At 37.0% G+C, this 27,084-nt stretch overlaps 7 protein-coding genes across 13 annotated transcripts in view; 4 read left to right on the top strand and 3 right to left on the bottom strand.

Moving 5' to 3' along the window:
• Positions 1–27,084, bottom strand: part of LOC124307408 (fasciculation and elongation protein zeta-2-like) — a 396,278-nt gene that overhangs the window by 95,080 nt on the left and 274,114 nt on the right. The window lies entirely within an intron of this gene.
• Positions 5,637–10,861, top strand: LOC124307336 (protein AF-9). Its single transcript, XM_046768901.1, has 2 exons — positions 5,637–6,692; positions 6,834–10,861. The coding sequence occupies exons 1-2, from the start codon at positions 6,288–6,290 to the stop codon at positions 8,706–8,708; spliced, it is 2,280 nt and encodes a 759-aa protein (XP_046624857.1). The 5' UTR covers positions 5,637–6,287; the 3' UTR covers positions 8,709–10,861.
• LOC124307368 (metaxin-1) lies at positions 11,013–14,500 on the top strand. 2 transcript variants are annotated; one of them, XM_046768983.1, is made up of 5 exons: positions 11,013–11,759; positions 12,212–12,462; positions 12,639–12,804; positions 12,880–13,266; positions 14,096–14,500. In XM_046768983.1, the coding sequence occupies exons 1-5, from the start codon at positions 11,679–11,681 to the stop codon at positions 14,168–14,170; spliced, it is 960 nt and encodes a 319-aa protein (XP_046624939.1). In that variant the 5' UTR covers positions 11,013–11,678; the 3' UTR covers positions 14,171–14,500. The 2 variants fall into 2 exon arrangements, with proteins under 2 accessions (XP_046624939.1, XP_046624940.1); XM_046768984.1 differs by lacking the exon at positions 11,013–11,759 and adding an exon at positions 11,776–11,976.
• Positions 12,816–17,384, bottom strand: LOC124307342 (vacuolar protein sorting-associated protein 45). Its single transcript, XM_046768912.1, has 8 exons — positions 17,198–17,384; positions 16,824–17,022; positions 16,509–16,658; positions 15,977–16,356; positions 15,622–15,894; positions 15,314–15,478; positions 15,019–15,248; positions 12,816–14,859 (listed from the first exon to the last, which is right to left on the bottom strand). The coding sequence occupies exons 1-8, from the start codon at positions 17,288–17,290 to the stop codon at positions 14,661–14,663; spliced, it is 1,689 nt and encodes a 562-aa protein (XP_046624868.1). The 5' UTR covers positions 17,291–17,384; the 3' UTR covers positions 12,816–14,660.
• On the bottom strand, positions 18,443–22,284 carry LOC124307344 (histone H4 transcription factor). Its single transcript, XM_046768915.1, has 6 exons — positions 22,149–22,284; positions 21,182–21,796; positions 20,015–20,351; positions 19,558–19,873; positions 19,094–19,391; positions 18,443–18,973 (listed from the first exon to the last, which is right to left on the bottom strand). The coding sequence occupies exons 2-6, from the start codon at positions 21,665–21,667 to the stop codon at positions 18,752–18,754; spliced, it is 1,659 nt and encodes a 552-aa protein (XP_046624871.1). The 5' UTR covers positions 21,668–21,796; positions 22,149–22,284; the 3' UTR covers positions 18,443–18,751.
• Positions 21,858–24,234, top strand: LOC124307348 (tRNA modification GTPase GTPBP3, mitochondrial). 2 transcript variants are annotated; one of them, XM_046768926.1, is made up of 4 exons: positions 21,858–22,037; positions 22,641–22,814; positions 22,897–23,866; positions 23,974–24,234. In XM_046768926.1, exons 2-4 carry the CDS (start codon positions 22,709–22,711, stop codon positions 24,212–24,214), a joined length of 1,317 nt encoding a protein of 438 aa, XP_046624882.1. In that variant the 5' UTR covers positions 21,858–22,037; positions 22,641–22,708; the 3' UTR covers positions 24,215–24,234. The 2 variants fall into 2 exon arrangements, with proteins under 2 accessions (XP_046624882.1, XP_046624881.1); XM_046768925.1 differs by lacking the exon at positions 21,858–22,037 and adding an exon at positions 22,215–22,346.
• On the top strand, positions 24,311–26,949 carry LOC124307406 (60S ribosomal protein L36). Its single transcript, XM_046769051.1, has 4 exons — positions 24,311–24,396; positions 24,581–24,707; positions 24,875–25,009; positions 26,811–26,949. Exons 2-4 carry the CDS (start codon positions 24,582–24,584, stop codon positions 26,895–26,897), a joined length of 348 nt encoding a protein of 115 aa, XP_046625007.1. The 5' UTR covers positions 24,311–24,396; position 24,581; the 3' UTR covers positions 26,898–26,949.

The raw sequence follows: 27,084 nt of genomic DNA, 5'->3' as shown, positions 1-27,084 counted from the left end.
GGACGAGGAGGACGAAGGTCGTCGGAGGTGGTCGGAGGTGTTCGGAAATGGTAAGAGGTGGTAGGCGCTGTTAGGAAGTGGTAGGGGGTGGTTGGAAGCGATCGGCGGTGGTTGAGGAGAACGAGGACGACGGAGATGACGCGGAGCGGCGAGGTGGAGGAGGACGGGTACGAGGTGGACAAGGAGGACAAAGGTGGTCGGAGGTGGGAAGAGTTAGTTGACGGTGGTTGGAGGTGCTCGGAGGTTGTTGCGGTGGTTGGCGGTGTACGTGGTTACGCGTCTTCTTACGGGAATGATCGAGCTGATCGTACCAACTCAATATCAAGCTTCCATACCGACACTACTTTGGTTACTACGAATGTCGGTGCGAGCCCGTTACGTAGAGTCGATAGAGCAGTAACCTCCTACGCTCCCAGGCCAACCTGGACCCACTCGCCCGCCGAAAACTAATCACAAAAAATGGGTGTGATAGAGAAAAAAAAACGCTACTCCTACTCCTACTCCTACTCTTGATCCTACTTCTACTTCTATTCCTACTCCTGATGCCACTCCTACTTCTACTCCTACAAATATCATAAAAATGTTATACTCGCAGTGCTCAAGTCCTCCTCATCCTGGTCCAACTTGTTCTTCTCGTCTTTTTCGTCCTTCGCCTCCTCGTCCACCTCGATCACCCTTATTAGCGCATTGAAACAAGCAAAAATTAGAATGCATCAACAATATTGTGTAAGTACTAATATAATATTTTCATTGACACATTTTACCAAGAAGATTGTGAGAAAATTATAAAAAATTGTAGAAATTTCATTAGCGCATTGATAGCTACTGAATTTGGGCTTCCGCGAAAAATGAATTGAAATAACTTATTGTAAACATGACAAGTTTAAAAAATTTTCGATAAAATATAATCACAATTGACATCAAATATTATGAAAATGTTTTACTCACCGAGCAGAAATCCTCGTCCTCCTCGTCCACCTTGTTCTTATCGTCTTCCTCGTCCTCCTCCTCGTCCACCTCCGACCGCCACCAACCACCGCCAACCACCTCCAACGACCACCGCTATCCACCTCGGGTTATACCTTGAGTAGTAATGAATATTTTCAGTACAAGAACATATCAAAAATATTGTGTAAGCATAGATATAATTATTTAATCAAACAATAATGTAATAAATTTTATTAGCGCATTTATAGCTACTAAATTTGTGCTCGCGCGAAAAAAGAATTGGAATAATTTATTGTAAACATGACAGGTTTGAAAAATTTCAGATAAAATATAATTACAATTGCCAATAAATATTATAAAAATATTAAACTCACCGAGCACAAATCCTCGTCCACCTCTGACCACCTCCAACTACCGTCAACTACCTCCAACAACCACCGCTAACCACCTACGGTACCTGGGTTAGTAATAAATATTTTTAGTATAAGAACACATTAAAAGTATTTTGTGAGGATCAGTATGATTGATTAATGAATTAAAAATATGATAAATTTTATTATCGCATTTATAACCACTGAATTTGTGCTTGCGCGAAAAGTGAATCGAAATCATTCATTGTAAACGTGACAAGTTTAAAAAATTTTAGATAAAATATAATCACAATTGCCATTACATTTTATAAAAATGTTATACTCACTGTGCAAAAATACCAATATAGCTTTCCGTTATTGGTTTACATGAAAATAGCTGATTACAATTATTTATTTTTTACTTATATCGTATACAAATGGTTCGAAACTGAAAGCAATCAATCATCATATAGATAAATATCTAAGTAACACCGAAAAAAGGTTTATAACAAAATCAGATAATGGAGAAAAAATATCTTCCACGTCGGTTGAAAGTGGAAACCGGGTTCTTCGAATGCTGCCATATGAAAGATCGGGAAAGTACACATATTTTTTTTCAAATCAATCAAATACGATAATTTTTAAGCGAAACGTTGATTGTCGGCTATTTTTTTCCAATGGGAGATAACTAACGAAGCTACTTTAAATTTCGAGTGTATTCTAGCTCACATTTGGACAGTACAAGAAAAATTTACTTATCATCAATTGTCGCAAAATGGCGAAGATATTAGCTGGCCATCGGCACCTCACCGCTGGAACCTCGAATTGGCAGGAAAGATGGAGTGCGTAATTTCTGTCTGAAATGTAAAAACTAAAATTACTTTGAATTGACATATATTTCTATCATCGATGAACTAAAACACTCAGAAAAAATACGTTAAATCTCATTCATTTTCGTTCAGAATTTTCTCGGTAAAAATCGTTACTTCTTACGTTTGAGCTCGACAATTAATATGATATCACGGTTTTTTGGGTTATTCTGGTACATCGATGATAGAATGGTGCGCGAATTAAAAACAACTAGTTTTAAAACACCCGCTCGCTAAAGCTCGCTCGGGGTCGGATGCCTAGTGTAACAGGTTTTTGTGCTGGTGCGCTCGCTTACTCGTTGTCAGTATTTTACCAGATGACATAGTCGTAGAGGAGACTGGGGCACGGTGACTACCCAAGCAAATCTGGTATTTGCTTTATAGTATACGGAATGAACACTGTCTTCGTGCATGTGACGCACACCGAATCTGCCCGTAAGATTTTTTTCTATATAATGCTACAAATCACGTTTACACATGCATGTAAGTATAACGTATTGTGATTTTATGACAATAAATTTTGTCAAAAAATACGACAGAACAATCAGCTAAGTGCTGATAGATTTGAAACACTGCGCACAGCAATCTTAGCTCTAATTGAACGACGTTATTGTCATGTATTCCTATGTATACAATGCCAACCGCTCACCAATTGCAACTTGTTGATCTTGGTCGTTCGATTTTTTTTCCGATTCAAAATGTTATCTGAACCATGCATATTGGTTTGATAGTACAAAATATGACGTTTTCAATAATTAAATTTGCAAACTTGGAAATTATTCCGGAAGGTCAAAAGTCATCAGGTCACGGACCTGGAAAGCCAGAACTACGGAGCGCTTTTCCTGGATGTCAAAATCCACCAGGTGGAGGCCCTCACAGCGAGAACTACGGAAAATTAGTCCTGAAGGTCAAAAGTCACCAGGTCAAGGACCTGGAGCGCAGGAACCACGGGGCGCTTGTCCTGAAAGTCGAGTTTCACCAGGTAGTGGACCTTGAGCGCAGAAACTACGGAGCGCTTGTCCCTGAAGTCAAGTTGCACCAGGTAGCGGACCTGGAGCGCAGGAACCACGGAGCGCTTGTCCCTGAAGTCGACTTGGACCATGTGGTGGACCTGCATGCGCAGGAACCACGGAGCGCTTGTCCTGGAAGTCAAGTTTCACCACGTACTGGACCTGGAGCATAGTAACCACAGAGCGCTAGTCCTGGAAGTCGAGTCGCACCAGGTACCAGATCTGGAGCATAGAAACTACGGAGCGCTTGTCCTGGAAGTCGAGTTCTACCAGGTAGCTGACTTGGAGCGCAGGAACCACGGAGCGCTTGTCCTGGAAGTCGAGTTCTACCAGGTAGCTGACTTGGAGCGCAGGAACCACGGAGCGCTTGTCCTGGAACTCGAGTTGCACCAGGTACCGAACCTGGAGCATAAAAACCACGGAGCGCTAGTCCTGGAAGTCGAGTTCCACCAGGTAGACGACCTGGAGCGCAGGAACCACGGAGCGCTTGTCCTGGAACTCGAGTTGCACCAGGTATAAGACCTGGAGCATAGAAACTACGGAGCACTTGTCCTGGAAGTCGAGTTGCACTAGGACGCGAACCCGGAGCGCAAGATCCAGGAGGCAAAGAACTCGGTACTCAAAATTTGCGGAGCGCGATTTTCGTACGTCCGCTCTTCTGCGCGGTTGTTTCCAGACTGAGGAATTCGGCTAGCTCATTTTCGATTACTATAGATCGATGACGTCGTGAGAAAAAAAAAATTTGGGTGACGTCACTTTCTGAACATCCGAACATCCAACTTTGGTTTCAAACTTCAATACTATGTATGATGTATGATGTGTGATGCAAGTTGACGCATGATGTATGATGTACGATGATATGATATGATGCATTATGATTTCAGTTCTTACAATTCAGATCAGAAATACGCACTTTATCTTCCATGCCGATTCCATACTCAAGCGGCCAGGCTCTTCGATGGTCAGCCGCTGACTAAACATGCATTCTTCAGTTAACGCGCCAGCTAGTAACGCTGCCGTTCGGAGCATCCATTTTGTATCGATCAAAATTAGCGTATCCGTGATGAATTACAGTTACTTTGAATTTTTTGCCATACGAACACTTCTCGAAAAAGAATTCTACTTCTCTATCCAACGTAGATACTTCACTTGCGACTAGCTAAAACAGCGTTCTGATTCTATGCCTACGAAAGTTCAAGATCAAAAGAGCAAATGAAAAGTTGTTGGAATAATTATGAATATTAATGTTAAAGAATACATGGCCGAACAGGGGGACGAAGAGGACGAAGGTGGTCGGTCGCGGTCAGAGGTGGTTGGCGGTGTTCGGAAGTGGCAGGAGGTGGTAGGGGGTGGTAGGAGGTGACAAGAGTCGGCAGGGGGAGGTAGGAGGTGGACGAAGATGGTAGGCGGTGACAGGAGGTGTTTGGCGGCGGTTGGAGGGGCAGGAAGTGTTTGAAGGTGGTCGGAAGTAATCGGCGGCGGTCGAGTAGGACGACGACGATGACGAGCACGCGGGGCGGTGCTGAGGAGGAGGAGGGCGGAGTCGAAATTGACGAGGACGACGAAGGTGGTCGGAAGTGGAAGGAGGTAGTTGATTGAGGTTGGACGTGCTCGGGACTTGTGCTAGTTGGCGGTGGACGCGGTGGTCGTCGAAGGCGGTTGGCGGCGGACTCAGGTCTTACGTACTCACTTTTTACCGACTCAATCTTAAACTTTCATATGGACACTACTTTGGCTGCCACGAACGTCGGTGCGAGCCCGTTATGTAGAGTCGATAGAGCAGAACGCACCTACGCTTCCAGGCCCACCTGGGCCCACTAGGCCGCCGAAAACTGATCACCAAAATTCATCCAGGGGTACCGTCTTTATATTGTTCAGTCAACGGACGAGCACTCAAGTGAAGCCTTTTGAGCCCTCCAGCGCCATCCACCGCCCAATTTTTAATGACGTATTTCACTCCTTATTTAGCATAGCAGTTCGTGCTCCTGTCTCTACTAGTCTCTAGTCTCCATGGTCACGGTCTTACGTAGAGTTATGTACAGTTACGTACAGGTCTGGCAACTCCGGTGGTGGGGGTATGTGCTCTTATTGCAGCACCGATCGTTTCGCCTAGTGACCCCGAGTGTCGCTGCGATAGAGGGATGCAGGCTGTGTGAGAAAGACGGAAACAGGTTCAAACCTAAAAAACTAAAAAAAAAAAAGGCGAAACGATCGGTGCTCCAATAAGAGAAAACCCCCACCACTGAAATTTTGACCGAGTTGCCAGACCTGCATGTAAGACCGTGTCCATGGTACTGCAAATTGGCCGCAACTGTAGCGCCAAAAGGCCTGTCGTGGTTAAAACCAGCACTAAACAGGGAACCGGTCGGCCAATGGCAGTGTCCAGGCCCTGTGGCCTGAGGCTGGTAGTACTGCTTTCAACCACGGCACGCCTTTTAGCGATACAGTCGCGGCCAATTCGCAGTACACTAGTGACGCCGCCGCCGTCATACATTTCGTTACATTCCACAACTAACTGTGGCAGGTTTCATACTGACATTAGTTACACGCACATACCAAGTAGTGGCAAGCAGTTCAACTCACGGTTCAATCGCTGTGTTCAACTGGTTCAACAATACGAATTTCCGACAGGTGGCACTTAGAGTGGGTTTCTTTTGTATTATTTATTAAGTTTTCACAAGCATGATGGCGACTATTTTCACTGGCATACAGTTTACCTGTTGACAACCGCCATCACTTTGGCGTGAAATGTTATGTGTTTAAATAATTTTCATCGTGTGGGGTTTTGCAAATGAAAACAATAATATTATTCGGTTAACCATTGATTCTAAAAACTGAACTTTTAATAGAAAATTAGAAGTGTAAAGCGATGTAGCCCTTAATACACCTTCGTAATTTTAATTAAAAAAATCACTTCTACTCTTGAAGATGCACATTTGTTATTGAACAAATCTCATCCACTTAAATGCTGCTTGTGGTTAAACTTAAAACTTTAAAGGTTTCGGGTGTTGTGAACGTGGGGTAATGTAATGGGACGAATGATCACGACGTGCGGTCACCTAGAGGGTTTACTTCTTATTATTGCTGGTAAAATACTCCCATAGCGGAGAATGGCAGTGCGAGTGACCCTGGAATGCGGCCACACGTCGGTATTACGTTCAAGAACTACCCCCGAGGGTTATACCCACGATTGGGAAGTATTCTTAAGAGGAGTCGACAACGCTGACGTTCATCACTACATCGAGAAAGTAGTGTTTATTCTCCACAGCACCTTTCCTAAGCCAAAACGAATCATCAAAGAGCCACCATACGCAGTGCGCGAATCAGGATACGCTGGTTTTGTTATTCCGATTCAGGTCTATCTTAAAAACAAGGATGAACCAAAGAAAATTGAAATATCATATGACCTCAACTTACAACCGAGTGGTCCAGCTATCAATAAGGTCATTCGTCACGATGAGCTCATCTCCAACCCATCCAATGATTTTCGGAGAAAGCTACTGAAAGGAGGAGCTGTAAGTATTGCCATTACCAATGTAGAAATTGTCCCCCACATTGCATTATTCATTTGAGCTGTACAGCTGGCGTTGTGTGATATTAATTATCATTTACCAAAAACAGCGTTGAATATAACCAGAATATTAACTTTTTTACAGACCATTGTATCAGGCTTGGAAGGTACATTGGATAAAGGAGAACCTCAAGCGACTGTTCCAATGATTGGAAAACCAAAGCTGAGTGGATCCGATGGGAAAAAACATCGTCCCCCAGAGCCGAAAATCTCGAATTCCTTCCAGGATTTATTTGGAGAGCCAATCAAAACGGCAAAAGTTTCTCCAGACAATAAAAAAAATTTGCTAATGGATAAAGGAATAAACATCAAACCAACGGTTTATACAGAGAAAATTGAAAAAGCAGAAAAAACTTCAAAAGTAAAACATAGTCCTTATAAAGAAGGAAAAAAAGACAAGAGTACAGAAGAGAAGAAAGGCGATAAAAAAGATAAAGACCATTCTAGAGAAAGAGAACGGAGTAAGGAAAAGTCTAAGAGACCACAGAGTCCTGCAATAAAAAGTAGTCACTCTAGTCCTGGTAATAAAAGAGTTTCTTCTCCACTTCCACCCAAGAAACCTCCAAGTCCTCCATTACCTCCACCACCAAAGCGACCTCTTTCTCCAAAATCAAAGGATAGAGAAGGAAAAAAACTTTCGCATGAGAGGGAAAAGGACAAAGAGAAAGATAAGGAAAAGGATAAGTCATCTAAGGTTTCTTTGGATGGAAATGGTAAAAGTGAAAAAAAGAAGGAACAGAAGAAGCATAAAGAAGACAGGGATAAAGAAAAAAAGGACAAGCACAAGGAGAGAGATAGAGACAAGTCCAAAGAGAATACAAAGTATACTGATAAAATAGAGAAATCCGAAATGAAACAGGAGAAAACAGAGAGAATAGACAAGGTTGAAAAGCAGGTGGAAAAGCAGGAGAAAGTGGAAAAGGAGAAAAGCCAAGAGACGAAGATATCGAAAGATGTTAGGAAGTCTCCAAAGCCTTGTAAAGAAGTTGAAAAGCCAAAGGAAGATAGGGCGATAAAAATCGAGAAGCCAGAAAAAGTGGAGAAGGCAGAAAAAAGTAAGGATGGAAAAGCTGATAAAGAAAAACAGAAACATAAGCATAAGAAACGAGACAAAAAGGACAGAGGAGATGGAAGCAAGGAAAGAGAGAAAAAAGATAAGAAGGACAGATCTAAAAGTGGCGGAGGGGAAAAACACAATAACATCAGTATTCCACCACCCCTTAATCCCTTGTCTACCCTCATAGCTGAAATGACGGAAAGGGATAGCAGCGACTCGACACCTTCACCTGATGACGATGCTCATTCTGACACAAAACAAGTTGTTATGAAGAAAGATTCTCCGCCAACGCCCCCGCCACCAACTGAGCAACCTAGACTTGCGTCTCCACCTCCACCGGCAGCAAAGAAAGAGAAGACTGAAAAAACGAAAAAAGAAAAGTCAAGAGGAAGTAGGGGTGAAGAAAGAGAAAGTAGAAAACGGAAGAAAAGAAGTAACAGCAAAGGGGATGACGAGCCAGCTGAAAAGGAGCCAAAGAAAGAAAAGGAAAAAGCACGCTCTCCCTCACTGCCACTTGAGCCTGTTTCTTCCAGTCAATCTCCTGTGGTCATGGACACGGAATCAATGCAATTGTCAAAAGCTAAAGGTGAGGATGGTGAAGAAGAGAATGCTAAGGATGAAGAGGGCGAAGTGGAACAAGTTGCTCCTGATTCTACAAATAATATATTGGCAGAAGTAGATGCTGTTGACCCCCCTGTATTCTCAGAAGCTTATCTGTCACAGCTAAAGGATCTGCAGCAAAAAATAATGACGCTACAGGACAACCAGGAACTACAAAGGGTGGTTCAGGTAATTGCAGAGACGGGACAATACGAAATCACCAAGAAGACTTTCGACTTTGACCTCTGTGCTCTCGATCGGAGAACCGTGCAACGATTGCAAAAATTTTTTTCCACATCCTGACCGTCTATTTCCTAATTGATTTACATCTTCACTTCAATTACATACTATTCAACACTTTGTACACAAGGCCATATGTTCAGCAACAAGTAAATGACCCTGTAGATTGCACTTTGTGATTTTGTCTCACCCAAGCAGAACATTATTTTGTTGAGTAATAATAGTAATTTTATCAGTATAACATAATTGTCGTTCGATTTACCTGCATTTATTTCCTGAATATGCAAAACTGAAGTTTGATTAAACAGTAAGCTGCTTTGGTGTTGGAAAATGAAAACCTGAGTATGTCTATTGAAAAAGTACGTAAGATTCGACTTGTAATATAGATAGATTGATCTCCAGCAAGAGCCATCTGGTAAAATGTAGCCTTGCTTTTTAAATTCGAGATCATCACATATTTATTGTTAATTTTTATTAATTACTTTACACCACACTAGTTCTGCAAAGCAAATGATTTAATAATTTATTTATGTTACTAATATGTAATATTAACAGTCAAATCCTGACAGTGTGAACAGCAAGAGGTCAGATAATCTTAATTAGACTGGATCTTCTTATAACAAAAGTAGAACTTTGTTGCTAATGTAGTATCACCTACGTTCAGGATAGCTTGGTGTGAAGCAGCAATTTGTTAACGCATTGCTAATTGATCTGTCTTTTTCCGAATACCCGTAATCTCTAATGATAATTATATTTACTTTCTTTCTAATAACTGCGGGACATGTTGAACAAAAGCTGCATCATAACAATTATGATTGCTTATTAGTTAACAGTGAAATTAGTATAATACCACAGTCATTATTGAATCGTGATCACATTTGTATAATAATAATAATTACCATACACAGTCATAATGTTGCGTGCAATTGACACACCAAATAGTCTAATTTTTTGATAATATTAATAATATAAGCAACAAAGAGTGTACAATACTATAACTTAGACATAACTCTTAGTCATATACACCTACCATAAATGTGTTTTTAATTTGAACAAAATTATTACATTATACTACGCGCATTACATGTAGATAGCTGAACTTTGGTTTTAAAAATAATAATAGTCATTTTAGGTAACACAGAAGAGAAAAAAGAATGCTCGAAGAAAAACTTTTGGTGTCACTACGACTACACATAATGAATTACTATATCAAGACAATTCTTGCTCTCTACAACTCAATATAGTAAACATATTCCTTTTCTTCAATCACATCTAAGCTATTATTTTATTTTTGAGTTTGAATACCTTTTTTGAATGTCTACTATATTAATTTCATTTTATTCCCATGTTCTACTAGACATATAATTTGAATGAAAAGAAATCTTGAAATATCTTCAACACGTGTTTGAGTATCAAATTTTATTATTGGTATCGCGTTTAATATAAATTTATAATTTGAGGCAGTTGGCTAAATAACATGGCAGCATGTTGCTTCGTACCAAAAGATTTATCCAGAATTATCTGCAACATCAAACGATAAAAAAAAGATGTATCAACGTTTGTTCTTGCTAGTATTTTTTATTTCTACTTTGGTTTTTTATTTGTACTACGTACTGTATTCCAATTGACCGCGTGCTAAAAAAAATTAAAGGGACTCAAAGATGCGGTATTATTGATTGGTCAGTTTTATTTTTATCTCTTAATTTTTTCTTTCTGTTTACCATATGAGTGTATGTTATCAATAATTGCTACTAGTATTCATGAAATACCTGGTATATAAATCCTAAATCATATTTTACCAGATTATTGTAATGCGCAAACTCTATATAAATGTAATATCAGCATGTGTTTGATTAGTGAAAAACATTTTGAAACCAACTTAAGCATAGGTCATATAATTGGTCAGAGGTCAATCAATTTTAAGTTGCATACTTGATTGCATAATTTCAATTACGTATACAAAAAATAATACGAAATCATAATGATGATGAGAAAATAAACCAGTATCAAAAATGGATAGAAATTTTTTTAAATATGCAGAGATATGTACTCTAAGTATAATCGATTGTGCCTCTGAAAAATACCTCCGAATGAATCAATTATGTTTTCAAATCATTATCTATAAGGCGTGTCTATATAATAGCCATTGGCAACTATAAGCATGTATATACATGATAAATATAATAATAAACCTAGAAAGTAATTATCAAGAAGAACACGAGCCGTTTCATTTCATCCTAAAATTAAAACAATCTCAGCCATTATATTGGCATGTATGTACGTATGAACAAGTTTTTATGTGATTTTTATAGAAAATCTAAAGAATTTGTTATATTGTTTTGGTGAAATAATGAAAAAATCTCTGATAATTGACGGTGTTAGTTCAAACAAAAAGCAATCACAAGGGCATTCGTTTTTTGAATTCTAGTGGTTCAATAACTGAAGTTATGTATTTCCATCATGTAGGTAAAAAATTATACAGTCGCATCTTCGTTACCAAACTTGATTTCAAATAATCCTAGCACATAGTTTCTAAATGAAACGATATATTATTATTCACTCAGCAGCAAATCACTAAAAAAAAAATTCTCATATTAAAGTTCCATAGGAAAGCAAGTGTTTCAAGAAAGCTACACAAGAAAGACCTGTGTACTTGATTTGCAGATTGTAATTGTGAATTAAATAAATTTCATAGTTCCGTTTCAGCTTTTAGTATACCATACAAATATGATTACAATGCGGTATACATATAGTCTGCGCGAGACTAGCTTCAGTTTCCTGATTTCCTGATGTGCAGGCGTATCTGAACATGAACCAAATTAACATTATATTATCAACTAGTTTACCTACCAGGCTGGGATTTCGAACAGTCAATCGCGAACAAATTGTGAAATTTCTTTTTTTTCACTGTTCGTCGTTGTTGGCGCTTGTCATGTTTACATAGGACGATCACGTGCGATTGGAAAACATTTATCACGCACTGGTAATATATTTATTTAATTGTCAACTTTTTGTGATTTTTCGAAATTCGAAATGAATGAGTCGTTTCAACTAGACGTCTGGAAAGGGGATTGGGGCCTTCCTTCTGTCGATCTTAAGTGCTTAAATATTTTGGTATGTTCTTCAGTCTTAGTAAGGTTATGATCATCAAACTTGCATTATTCCGCATCATTATTTTAACAGAAAAGCTTCTTATCACATCGCAGTTTTCAAGATTTGATTATTAATCCCATCTTCAAATTGACCTGCTGAATAATCAACCAGAATATCTTATACACAGTTAAAATATCGTACCCTACCATCAATGTTTTCACAACAGCGAGAACTTCAGGTGTTTAAATTCAACTTGATCTAGATGTTTCCGCTTTGTACCTTGTATTGTCATCTATTGATAGAAATTTTTATTCCTCTTACTGGTTATATACTTGTGCAATTAACTGGTTCTCAGGCAAACTTTTTTTTTTCTTCAAAGACTTAAGAAGATTGATAATCATCTTTGTATTGAAACTTTACGTCAAAATTCTCACAGGTATTTTTTCCTCACATGTCCAATAATTATTTTGTAGGTCTATGCCAAATTTAGTGGAGTACCGCTCAAGATAAATCCTACTAATAATCCATTTCGGACACCAAACGGTGCGCTACCTGTTCTCCGATGTGGTAGCGAGACTTTAGACTCAGTAAAAGATATAACTGCATTTTTTCGAAAAAAGAATTACACAGCTGATTTTAGTCTTACTCCTAAACAATGCGCTGAGGTCGTCGCATATGATACTATGCTTAAGGAGAAAATTTACCCGGCACTGCAATATGTTTGGTTAGTATAAAATAATAATCATTACCTACTAACTGTGCAAATAACAATCATGTCAAATCATCTCGTAGATCTGAATGAGTAGGTGGGAAATGTTAATTCATAGGCTTCAGAAACACGCTTGCATGCATATGATTATCAATGCCCTAAACGTTAATTTTAGGTTTCAAATGTTACAGGTGGGTTGATGTAAAGAATTACAATGAATTCATACAGCCATGGTACGCCAAAGCACTACCTTTTCCTTTGAATTTCTTTTACCCTGGTAAATTTGAAAGACAAGCTAGGAACATGATGGAATCGCTGTACCCAACTGAAGGCGAAATCAGTGCCATAGAAAATGCGGTAAATAGAAATATTTTACAAATGCTAGTATTTATTTATTTGCACATCTTCAGTAATTATCAACTAAAATTGCAGGTGTATTCTGAAGCACAGAAGTGCTTGACACTGTTATCGACTCGGCTGGGAGAAAGAGAGTATTTCTTTGGCCCTCACCCTACGTCTCTGGATGCAATAATCTATTCATATCTTGCACCTTTGTTAAAAGCTCCACTGCCAAACCCTGCATTGCAAAATCACCTCAAAGCCTGCACAAATTTAGTCAAGTTTGTAACTCGTATATCTCAGAAATACTTTCCGGACATATGTCAAGAATATGAGAGGAAAAAAGCTGAAGAAAGTGTTAGAAAAATGCGAAGAGATTCAGAGAACGAATTTCCCCACAAGAAGAGAAACCAATTCCTTGCTGGCGTTTTTGCTACTGTAGCCATGGTCGGTTATGCTTTATCCACCGGCATTGTTGAGGTATGTAAGTAAGGATAAGTTGCATTAAAGCACTCTTAAATACAGCTCCAAGATATACACATAAATTATTAATAGATACTAGTCCAAGATTTATACAAACACAAAATTACGTGAATTATATTATTAAATGAGGCTTTAGACTAGTCTGTTACACCCATTCTTAATACTATGAGATCTCGATCTCACTGATCTTCAGTTCATAATTGCTAAGATAATGGTTTTTTTAACATTGTCACAAATCCTTTATCTCACATAGTTAACCAATTCTAATTTCATCATTATAACTTGTGTGAATTCCAATTAAAAACTTACAACAAGAATTGTTCATCTTAGCTAATTGCATGGATGTGTCTGAAAAGGAAGATCTAATCTGTGTTTAAGTATGTTACAAAATTGTAAAAGCTATTGACTGATTCCGTATCAAAATTATCTCCCACACATCACAACAGAATTTCTGGAACAACAAATCGTTAAGGATCAGTAGGGCTCGAAAAAAGGATTTGTGAGCATAGATCTAAATTGATATAGGTCAATTCATAATCAGTATCATGATGTTAAAACCCCGGAGGTCCCTTACAGATTCCGAATAGAATGAAATTATGGGTGAGATCGGTAGGTACAACGAAAAATTCTCATCCAAATATGAAAATGTTATGGTCACTTGACAGATTCGTATCAAACAAAGAAACCTGGTGTTTTGGTATGTAATTTAGACATGCCCTATTAACGAACTGAGCATTTTCATACAAGTCTTTTCAAATTAACACCACACTTACTCCAATATTATGCGAAATAATCACTTGCGAAAAACATTATGTATCTGTTAAAGGTAACAAGAAATGATGACCGAATGTTGGAAGGGCCACCGGACTACATGCTTGAAGATCACACTAGAGATGAGTAGTATTTCGATATCAAATTGAATTTTAATCTCCAGAAGTGAAAACAATAAAAATTGTAAGATGTTAATAAATGGCCTTTATTTTCGAATAATGTTTACCCGCAAACTAGTACGTACTCGTTCAATACTGTAAATCACAACTTTTTAAATCACTAGCTGTTTCTTTCAACTGAGATTATTCGAGTGATTTAGTTTAGACTTATAATCAATATTTGCAGTTATACGGTGAAGTTACTCAGATAAATTTTCATAAAAAAAACAGTTACTATCACGGTACAACGTATTATAAACGGACCAATGATTATGAAAGAAAATAAAAAAGAATGGCTTACATATCACTGACTAATGCAAATTTGGAACAGATACAGACATTATCCAGTGTTAACTATTGTATACTTGATGCTTGAGACACGTTTTATGCAACATAAGTGTAACAGCAGTGAAAAGTAATGCAAATAAATATTTAGTTACAGTATTGTTGAAGCTTTATTAGTTAGTTATTCCTACTTCGATATCTTCTTGTTATACTATTAGTAGCGCTTTGAATTTCCTCTGTGAACGTTTGGAAATTGTGAATTGTCGTACCACCTAAAATTATTTTTGTTCCTGGATTTTGTTTATTCAAATTATTCACAGCGAGACTTTCTTCATAAGTCGCACCGCCCACTATGAAAACAATAATTTCTTGAGGTCTGAAAATTTAGATGAAATCAAATACATGAGTACTAATTCGTGTAGTACCTACATTATATGGGAATTATTCATATTGCTTTGGAATATTATAATGAACATACCATTACTACGGTTTGCCGTAATCAAAGAAGTATTCCAATAATATTCGTTCTAAATACCTTTTTGACATGACCATATTTCCTAAATAGGGGAAAGTTTGACTGCTCAACCTTCCTTTCAACAGATCATCCAATGTTTCGACTAGCAATGGTTTATGTTGCGTATATATGTTATCTACGCCACTCAGACCCATAAATAACTTCTTCGTTATTTTAGAAACCCCTTCATGATTAAACAGATTACTTTGCCTAGCATGAACTCCGCTGTACTCTAATATACTGTAGACAAGCTAAAAGAACAAAAGTCAAATAATTAAATTTTCTTTTCACATCATGAGCCAGTTACTATACAAACCTTTGTGTATGTTGCTGGAACACCTTTTTTCTTCAACATGTCTAACAACCCAGTGATATCATTGTTACTATGCTTCTCATAATGAAGTGCATACAACATAACTAAACGTGTAGCATCAACGTCTCGCACTCTAGAATCATTGATCAGTTTCTTGATTTTCTGTAGCTGAAAAATGATGTACATACCGTGGAATCAAGTACAGTGTACAGCAGTATCCTTCATTCTTTGAGAACATAACTGAAGCAGATACTCGCAGCTGGTTCAAAAATATTTGAATAAATTTACAATTAGTTTATTATAACATATACCTGTGTAGAGTGTTCGCTCTGACAGCTGAGTTCCTGTTCCAATTCAGACACTTCGAGTAGATTATGCTTTCCAACAAGAGATGAAAGTTCACCAACAACAGTAACATGCTTTGACACTGTACCCGATATCTTTTTGAATTGCGGATACATTTCCACAAAATTTTTAATATCAGCTATACTTTCCAACTTTTGGTTCTTCTTTGATTTTTTTTGAAAATCATCCATTAGTGTTTTTATCATTTGTCCAATTTCACCAAAGTTTAAGTACAAGTTCTGGATTAAAAGAATATCAGGGTGATGAAATACTTTCACTATAAAGCAACTTTCTTCAAAATGAAGGAATGTATTTACATACTTGGGCATAAAATTCATCATGTTCCGCACTGAGAACAACCTCTGCCAGTTCCTTCGAAATTCCATTAACATGAGATAAGTCTACTCTGTTATTATTAATGGTCAAAAGTTCATGAACCATGGCCTGGTATGTCCATTGATTAAGTAATGGAGTAACAGGGTCATCACGCCTATCGACAATTAGTAACAGGGGATTAAGTTCTTGTCTAAAGTCAAATAGGTTTGATTCCTTGCTGAATGTTTCCCTGATTTTTTCAGCAAGTATTTTAGACATATCGGAACCACCCTGGTATCTAATGAACGGGCATTTTCTGAGAGATAGTAGAACTGAAATTATTCCTTGCGCTGTACGCTGCAAATGTGTTGGTATCCACCTTAGATCTGTAAAAATAATACTGCATTATAGTAGTAAGAAAATGTTTGAAAACCGTATTTTGTGATATTATTGTTAGAAATTAGCACTCTCAACTCACATACTATTTTAACATACCAAATCATAATCACACAAAAGAAATAATTGTGACATTGTATACCTTGTACGCAAACATTTATTCCAAGGGAGAATAGATGGGGATTCAATGCCAGGTAATCGGCATAGAATTCGTGAACTTCTCTCACTACTTCTTGTTCATCACTTTCGGCCAATGTTTTTATGTCAGCCTTTGCAATTATGTTACTGAAATCTTATTTAATGACCTTATGAAAGATACCATGTGTTCAAGTGTCTTTATGAACTTCATAACAAGTAATCGATGATAATTTAATGAAACAAAGTATGAATTATAAAAAGAACAGTGTCGTTTGTAATTTCATGATTCAATTTAACGTACAGTAAAGAGGATACTCACATATGTAATAAACCCCATATTTTGGGCACCTCAGCTCTCTACAGAGTAGGGAGATATTCTCTGCAGTTGGCCTCAAGAATACGATGCATTTCAAGTGACGAAGACCCTCAGGCTGCGCTCCACTGTCTATGCGCTCAAATAAGTAAACTTCTTTTTGCAAAATTTCCGACTTGCTGTAAACATTACTAACAATGCTTGTCTGAAAATGAAGAAAGTGAAAAAATTACATGTGTCTGATCTTTACGATCAAAGTACGATTTCAACGTTCACTCCTGTTTAGGCGGAACAACATTTAATTGTTGCCGCAACAGAAGAACCGACGTACTACTTTGACAGCCAGACCTAACCTAATCTGGAGATCGAAAATTAACTACCGTTTGCTTATCCATTAGGAGCACTTTCATACCAGGACCGCTCTCTTCGGTCATTTTGGTGATGTAAAGCTTTAAAGCCGAAAACACGTTCATTTTCGATGGATTTTTATCAATTATACTACATTAAGGTTAAGGTGCACATAATCCACGACTTCGTGACACACAATCACTTGGTACGAATAAGAGGTAGTCCGGCGTCCAACTGCCTTGCTCCCTGTGTTGAGCTCTGTGATTATTATGCCTTAGTACGACGGAAATCCGCCAGGTACCTCATGCGTCGGTGAGGATGAGGTAAACAATAATGGCGGCGATTTAGCAGACAGTATTCACGAAAGTTTGACGTTTGCATGTGGAAAATCCATAGACATGGAAAATCAAAGCTGCTGCTGAAGATTACATGAATACATTAATATTTGACAAAATAAAATAATTGTATGATGAATGTATGTGACTATAGCGACAATATATTAGTGAAAATGAAATGTATGATGAATCGAAAGACCAAAGATTAAATAAAATTCCATTGATACGCTTTCTTGATAAAGAGAAAACGGTAATCACATTGAATCAATCATGCAAAGGATGCACAATAATAAATCTGTGGGTGGTTATTGTCTGGTTACACTTACTTAAGGTGGCTCCGACAACACGGCAAAAAATGTATCAAATCATGAAATTTGACGCGTAAGAAAAAATTGAAGTGAATTAATTTTGCTAGCAATTTTTTTTTTGGAATAGAAAAACTTGTAACGTTGACTGACGGTGTAAAAAATGAGGTTGTCTAGTAGATCCAATGTATTTTATCGGGCTTTCGATTCCAGAGTGTTTCAAATCGCTAAAGTGTCGCAATCAAAATTTGAAGCTAAAAAAAGCAGCTTAGCGATATCAGGCGAAATCAATACCGCATTCGTACTTAGTTAGGACTTATTTCTAAACGATTTGACTCTTGTGATTCTAGACTTTGAAAAACTGACAGTGATATTCATATAGCATACTCCTTTGATTTAATAGTATTTTTATGGTTGCAGATAAATAAAATAGGCTTATTCGTCACATCTCACCCCACACTACATTAATTTGAATCCAGGAATAGGATTTTACAATTATTCATTTATCTCTAGATAAAAATTACATTAGTAAGTATCACGTTTACCTGGTTAAACAATTGAGTTAGCCTTTTGCTTATCTAGTAAGAACCGCTTCCCTTATCTCTCTCAGCATTTATGAATTTTTACAAGTATATTGCCGTGTCTTAATTCACCTGAACCACTTACACTTACATACTTGCATACTCACGACGAAACAGTGTTTTGTCACAATCATGCAAGTAAGCCCACTGACCCACTGAGTACTCAGGTTTAAGTGCCTTGGGTAAATTAAGACACGGCATGTCTCAAAACAAACGTCACAAATATTGATGGGAAAAAATTGTTTTGATTGTTGCTTTTAGAATTCTGAAGATTCATTATTGTAACTTGATACAAAATTTAGTAAAGTATTTTATTGCTTTGACAACATAGGTATGTATCTACATGTAAAACGAAGAGGTGATCTCTACTTTATTATTATTGGCGGTTCTGCAGATGGAGGTAGCTCATTGGTCTCCTGAGTTTCGACAACTCTACTTTCGATAATATTCCCATCTTCATCAACTTCGTCAATCCATATCAAAATATTTGAAACAATAGGCATCGATTTGCCAGTCTCGTTAGCAGCTTCATGTTTGGACATTTTGAGGTAATCAGAATTGAGACTTTTCTCCACCTCTTCTGTTATCTATAAAATCGGATACAATTTCTCAGTAAAATGGATATAAATTTATTAAAAACATTGATAGATTTACAACTCACATATCGAAAGATAGAAGTAATACCATGAATGATTGAAAATATATACCTTCAACTTTGGTACAGAAGAACCAGCCGATAGCTCCAATAAGTAATTCTTTTCCTTTGGTGCGGACTCTCCTGTCATTTTGACAGTATCCTCATCCAAGGTTTCATAACGCACAACTTGCAGTCGATAGCAGCCATCCTCATCTTTCTTATAACGAAACCGTTTGTGCCCGTTTGGCCATTGCAAGTGATGAGTTTCAATCAAATGCTTGGTAAGACGATAGCTCTTACGGTATTTTACTGGACATTCGTGGCAACAATAAAATCTGAGGAATTTTGAATGCACACGTTCCATATGTCTAGTGAGACAAAAACAAAATCTCAAATGAACAAACCAACTTTTAAATGTACAGAAGGAAATGAAAGTATCATGGGCAATTAATTAAAGTGTACATTGTTTCAGGCATTGTTAATGAACTTCGCTTTCTTTCTAATTTTAAAATAACAGTCCAAGCACAAGAATACCTGTCCATCATGTATGAGTTTTTGCATCCATAGGAACAACCATCTACAGTACAGATGAAATTCGGTCCTCTTGTATGAACTGCCATGTGTGAATCCAAGTCTTGCTCAGATTTAGCTGCATGTGTGCACAACTGACATTTGAATGGTCTGCTGGATATATGGCGATATCTTATGTGTTTTGCCAAACTTGCCGGTGACTCGCAACTCATATCGCACATAGTGCATTTATAATGAAATACATGGAAATGCATGTGATTTCTCAGTATACTTTCTGTTGGGTAATACTTGTTGCAGTGTGAACATTGAAAGCCTTGCACTGCAGCAGAATACAAATATAATAATAAAAATTTTGAAGTACTGATAACGGGTTTCAAATAAATAAATCACACAGTCGGATTTGATAGGATTGTAAATATTGGCAAAAATTTCCCCATACATTGGTGTTATCATTACTTACGATCCAAAGGAATCTGGCGTTTGCAGTGATCATGAAATTTGGTATTGGAAGCAAATGTAGCACCGCAATCTGGGCAAGCAACCATCTTCTCCTTTGTGTGACATCTGACGTGCTCTCGAAGCTTGTACAAACTTTTGTAGTTACCATTACAACCTGTCCATAGACAATTTACTCCTCCCTCTACCTTATTTCCACGTGGATTAGTTTCAATGTGTGTAACAACATGCCACAAGTAGGCCTGGTAGTTATTGAAAGATTTTAGGCATTCTTCCCAACTGCAGATCTGAGGCAATGGCTGGTCAATCACATTTTTCAAACCCTGGTCTTGGTAACATTTCTAAAAAAATAATTTCAAATGGTTTTATATGAAATGTGAATGTATTAATTTCAAATGCAATTTAAAGCGCATTTAAGTAAACTCATTTCACAAAATATTACTAAACGAATTCTTTTGAATGATTTATGTATGTAAGCACATGTATTTTTCTGACACAGGCATGAAAAAGTCACTTTTTGATGCCTGTATAACATTCGGCAAGTGGTACTTTATACCACCAACCTCAGAACTATAGTATGAAGACTTTATACTGCAGTTTTGATGGGTAGTTCAAAGTGCATATGTTGAACTGCCATATAACAGACTTTATACGGCAATTCTGAGTCTGTTGCTCTGTCTGAAATATGGATCTCAACTGGTGTCAAAGTAACTTTTCATGCTTTTCTGGAAAAATATTGTATGGAGCGTGACCATAAAGTGTTTTTCACTCGAATAATGAATTGAGTATTTTTGCCCTGTAATCACCTACTTTACGGACATGCCACCTAAAGTACTATTATGTATTTGAATAAAATTCGTCATGATCTATGCTTTCTCACTTCACTATGTAAACAAGAACAGTTACTGCAATTTGTAAAATTGACTGCCATGAACCATTTTTCACCAATGAAACAACTGGTTTTCATGAACGCTAACTCTATTACTTATATTTTTACAGTCAAAGCAGAAAACGTACAGATTAAGTTCTTAGATAATGCTGCAAATGATATTATCAATTTTGCAAGTTGCTTGAATAGTTAATTACAGTTTAGTTGGGAACTTTACAACTAAACAAGTGTAGCATGATCAAAATTATTATAAGACAAGCAAAATAATAAAATTATATTCACAGGCAATTTAACTCTTCCTCTGATGTTAGATCCAATACATTTCAACTTTGTATGATAGGAGTGATAATTAACGTGTTTGGCTATATCGTCAGAAATATCAGATTCGAAGGAACAGCCATTCCACAGACACGCATAAACTTCCCGACCTTCTTCTGTAGTAACGATCTTGAGCTGCGGAATGTGGTTGGAAACGTGTTTGACAAAAATATCAAGAGAATTGGTGTCAAACAAACAATCCTTCCATTCGCACAGCAAATTCAAAACCTCATCTTTCACTTGTTTCAACACCCTGCGTCTTTTAGTTCCGCATTCAGAAACTGAGTCAAATTCCGAGTCAGTATCAAAGAACTCTTCTGGTTCGGTGTCTAATTTTCTTTTCAAGACATTATCCTCGGAGTATAAAAGCTCTTGCTGAGATTCCACCCAGCCATGGCATCTGTTTTGCAATTCTTTACTTGACACCAACTCTTTTTCGCTCATAGTCATTGCATAAAATTTATTAAGATATATGAATAATCATATATAAAGACTAGAGGGCGTGACAGCAAATATTTAACGAGTGATAAATTCAATGATCAAACCGCGATATATTTGATTTTACCGCCAATTTTGGTCCTGTAACAAAAATTATTGTCGATTAGTTCAGCGTGTAATTATTTGCTAACCAATGAAACACGAGTAGAACCGAAAATAGAAGAACCGAGAGTCCAAGGACATTAAGAATCGCCCAGTAAGAAATATCGAAGAAATCCTACAATCAAGTTCGATATTTGTTCGCTATTGTGAAACAATTGAAAATATTAAAAATATAAATAATACGCGTTGTTGGTCACACAACTAGACGTAAGCTTTGTGGGTAGGTGTATGCATGTCCTCCACCATGACAGTTTTTAGCAGTGTAAGATCGTCCCATATTTGTTGGATTTAATCGTTCTATTTACAGTTTACCATTATTAACGATACTCACGAAGTACTTTTCAAATCTGGTCACATCGCAATCAACGTATAAAAATCCTTAGAGCATCAGAATACTGTAAATATCCATTCATAAAGATGCTCGCGCGATGCCTAACTCCACGCTTCATGATTTCGCCAGAGACTGCCGGAGTATTTTTCTTCAACAGACGGTGGAATGGAAATTCAACAATTTTTGCGCTCTCTTCTGGTTAACAATTGATCTACATATTTAATTCACCCAAAACGAAGTACAATTCATGAAAATCTAGTATTTCTAAAACTGTTTATTGAAAATTACGAAATATGCAAGTTCCGAAATAAATTTGCGTAGCTTAACGAATACAGAACACTAACTTGAATTTTAAAGTCATTCATTAAGGGTTTAACTTGATTTTAAGTTGCCCTCTGGTTATTCCATAAAGCAGGAAAATATGCAGTGCTTAGTAATTTCGAATATTTTATTTAAAGTAAAATAAAAATAAAAAAATAGTTATTATTTAAGGGCACGGGAAATGCGGTGTTGCTGTAATAAGGATATCAGGAAGTCAGGCAATTGATGCCTTGAAGCAAATGACAAACATAACGAAACTTGAACCCAGAAAAGCTTTTCTTCGAAATATCTGCGACCCAGATACAAGGGAAGTTATAGACAAGGGTTTATGTCTTTGGTTTCCAGGTAGCTACTTATTATAGATAGTTTTTGTGAAATAATTATCACACGCAATAGAATTGAATTTGATAAAACATTAACTTTATAGGACCTAATTCTTTCACTGGAGAGGACAGTGTAGAATTCCAGATACACGGCGGCTCTGCTGTAATTGCAGCTGTATCAGCTGCTCTTTCAAAATTGAAATTTGCCCATGCTTTACCAGGTGAATTTACAAGGCGAGCATTCTATAACAACAAGTTGGACCTGACTGAAATTGAAGGGTTGGCTGATCTGATCCATGCAGAGACAGAACTGCAGAGAAAACAAGCATATCTACAAGTTGATGGAAGTTTGAGCAAATTGTACAATAAGTGGAGGAAAACACTTTTACAATCTATTGCACATGTCGAGGCTTACATTGATTTTAGCGAAGATGACAACATAGAAGCTGACGTTATGGACAAATGCAATAATGTATTAAAAGTTCTAAATCAGGAAATAAAACGTCACCTTTCAGATGGTAGAAAAGGAGAGATATTACGTGAAGGTGTGCGAACTGTAATTCTTGGGGAACCAAATGTTGGGAAAAGTAGTTTACTGAATTATCTTGTTCAACGAGAAGCTGCAATAGTTACGCCTATTCCTGGAACAACAAGGGACATTGTTGAATTAAATTTAAATATATTCGATTATCCTGTGATTTTAGCTGATACTGCCGGTCTAAGAAAAGAAACGACAGACATTGTTGAGATAGAGGGTATACATAGAGCAAAGAATTATACTAAGGGGGCTGATTTTGTAATTCTATTGGCTAATTCAGTTTCGTATCTAAGAAGTAAGAAGAAGTACGACGAATTTATCATTGACTACGTCGAACGACTAGGGTTAAATGATTTGTTACTGAATAATGGAAAGGTGATGGATCACTGTATAGTAGTAATGAATAAAATAGACTTGTTGGAGCCCCAAGAAAGAGATTCGCTGTTAAAAGATGACAGGACAATATTTATTTCCTGTGCCAGAGAAGTGGGCCTCCAAAAATTCTTGAAACGTGTTGCCATACATTTAAAAAATTTGTGAGTATTGACCGGCTAAATAATCATTTATTTGATACTCTGTATTGAAACCGATCATTGATCTTTTTCTCATGTACTGTATGATAGTTAAACTTTTCATTTTGCAGATGTGGTAATCCGTGTCGTGAAAACCCTACTGTCAGTCAAACTAGGCACAGAATACATTTGACAAATTGTTCTGAACATATAGATAATTACTTCGACCTTATAAAGAGTGAGGAAAAGGACATCGTTTTAGCTGCACAAGAAATACGAAACGCTATGCGAGAACTCGGTTTAATTACGGGATACGTTAGCGTAGAACAAATTCTCGATGTAATATTCAAAGATTTTTGTATTGGCAAATAAATATACCACATTCTAGATTATCTTAATAGTGTGCATTTTGTAACCATTCGTTTATTCAAATTCAATTTACCGCTATTATCCGAAAGTCGTCGATTGGCCAATGGCAGCGATAAAAGAAACGTCCATTCCTTACAATACTTCCGGCCAGCCATTTCTTTCAACGTGCGTCGTTGTGTCGTGAGGTGCGTTGTTTTTGGAATCGCGATATATCTCTCGAATCTGTACACATCATCCGTACCGTTGCATATAATTGTTTTTGTAAATGATTCAGCTACTTCATTCATTACATATTTTCATGAAATTGTAATTTCCTCAGCATTTGCGACAGTGATAACATAACCTCTAATAATTGTATTTTAACAACAGGATGGCACCAAGGTACGAATTGGCCGTCGGCCTCAAGAAGGGTCACAAAACCACGAAGATACGTGTCGCTAAAAACAAATCTGAAAAAGAAAAGACCGTTACCATCCGCCCAGCTAGGCTCAAGGGCGTAAGTGTCAATTTGTTTTGTACATAACCTCAGTATCGCGTTGCATTCAATTGGAGAAAAATTTCTCGATCCAAATACATAACAGTTTGATTTTATTTTTAAAAATTATTTCATTAATTGCCACAATCATTATTTTTGATCTTGTATGTATCACCGTTTCTGCATAGCGTCAAACAAAGCACAGCAAATTTGTACGTGACTTGATACGAGAGGTAACTGGACATGCTCCATATGAAAAACGCGCCATGGAATTACTGAAGGTGTCTAAAGACAAACGAGCTCTGAAATTCCTGAAGAGAAGGGTAAGTTACTTTAATGTTCCAGATTCCCTGTTACCAAAGCATTCTTAGCGCAGTTCTTTATGAGGCGGAGGTTAGTAACTTTATTCAAATAATTTACTTTCCGGAAAAATCCATATATCACAATTGCAGGGATATCTAAAATGCAGTAAATCATAATAAGGCAAAACTTATTCATCTTTTAAAGACTCATCTACTTCAAAGTCACTATAAATTTGCAAAATAGTAATTTGTCTCCTGAATGTTTCATTACGTTACCGATATTAACTTCAGCCTTATAGTTCTTTTTGTTGCATCTAAAAAAACATGACAATCATTTTCTTGCCACTACTAAGTTATTCATGAAAATAAACGGAGTTACAAAACATTTCAATGCTTAGACATAACCGACAAAGAAACAATTTGAATTGGAATATGTCCTACATACCAGACCATAGTAGTTTAGTATTGTAGCGTGCGAGATTGTGGAATGGGAGGAACTGAGTTGAAATCCCCAGTCTATCAGGGAGGATCTGAGCAATACCTCGCGAAAATTATAAGATGGGTCACATCACATAGGCGCTAAATTAGCAGGTTGAGGTTTTAACTCGGTTCGGCTACACCTGGGCAAGGTTTTTTTTTTTGTAGTTTTCCTTGTCCCTTGTGCGTATATGGATGTTTCTAGTGAACATCTTAAGACAGCTGCAGTTAGATAATAATGGTCACTAATTCATTCCTTCTTTTGCTCCGCACAAGTCTCCTGTACACTTCTGGAAACATACTCTATCAGGCTTGGCGGGTAATGGCAGTGATTAATATTATAATTATTATATAATGCACAGAAATTGCAACTTCTATCTCTTTGTACATTCCTAAAGTTCTTGACGAGCAAATGAGAAAAACCCAGGCACAATTACCTACATTTTGGGAAAAACATAAATATCAGTATGATTTGAATTTGCGCAAACATAGTAATACAGCTTGAAATACTAGATTATTTATCGATTATTCAATTGGTAGAAGTAATTTTTCTGGATATTCCAACTGAAGTGTTTGTTTAATTCTACTAACAAATTTAAAGGTTGAAATTGGTACCATTATTGTAACAAAACAATAAACAAAAAATTATTTTTTTGCAACTTGAGGGTCATTTTGAAGAAGTCCAGTTGGTAAAGTCTGAATAATTTTCGGTTTGTGACAACTTACCAAACTTTAGATAATTTTGAAATTTCCTAATAGCAAGTTTTCCCAAAGATGTGTAGACACGTTAATGTTATGAACTTCATTCTCACAAAATGTATTATGGGTTACTTGAGTTGTGCAAATTCCCAAGATCTCCAGAAAAAATTTTTTGAGAAGCCCAAAACATGGGTAACCTACCTTACATAATAATTACATCATTGTACAAATACTAAATACTAATTGTAAATAGTATATTTAAATGACATCAATATTTTCAGTAACAAGGATATCATCTTCCATCTGGAGATCCAGGAATCTCAAAAATTTTGATCAAACTGATATTTTCATAAGTCTCATGATTTCTGGGAATTCCCAGGTTTTTGGAAATCTCAAAATTTTTGAGAACCGGAGCCGAGACTAATAGATTCTTACTGACCCAACAAGACCCAAAGAATTCTGGTACCTGCACAGCCTTATGGGTCGCCTATCTCAAAATACTTCAATAGGAATAACATTATCGTTACACAATCTCATAATTTGTCTTACGACTATTCAAAGTATTTGAAATATTGAAGACTACAAACAGTTCAATTTCTTATCGTAAAGATATTCCAGATCAATAACAATATTTCTATTTTTTCAGTTGGGAACTCACATCCGTGCTAAAAGGAAGCGTGAGGAGCTTGGAAACATTTTGGTCCAGATGAGGAAGGCTGCTGCCCACCACTAAATAACTGTCTCCAAAAAACATACGTTAAATCAATAAAAAATTTCAACACCAAGATGTTCTTACTGATCTTCGTCTGACATTTCCTGTAATTCGCGAAATGATCATTTGATTTCTGAAGTTGATACCAGCAACACACATATTTTTGTTTGTGTACAAATAGTCTGATCGATGTAATCATTACAAAAAG

Source organism: Neodiprion virginianus, chromosome 6 (assembly GCF_021901495.1).
Source record: "Neodiprion virginianus isolate iyNeoVirg1 chromosome 6, iyNeoVirg1.1, whole genome shotgun sequence".
Lineage (NCBI taxonomy): Eukaryota > Metazoa > Arthropoda > Insecta > Hymenoptera > Diprionidae > Neodiprion > Neodiprion virginianus.
The sequence above is the reverse complement of the archived record's forward strand: the minus strand, read 5'-3'. Positions and strand labels throughout refer to the sequence as shown.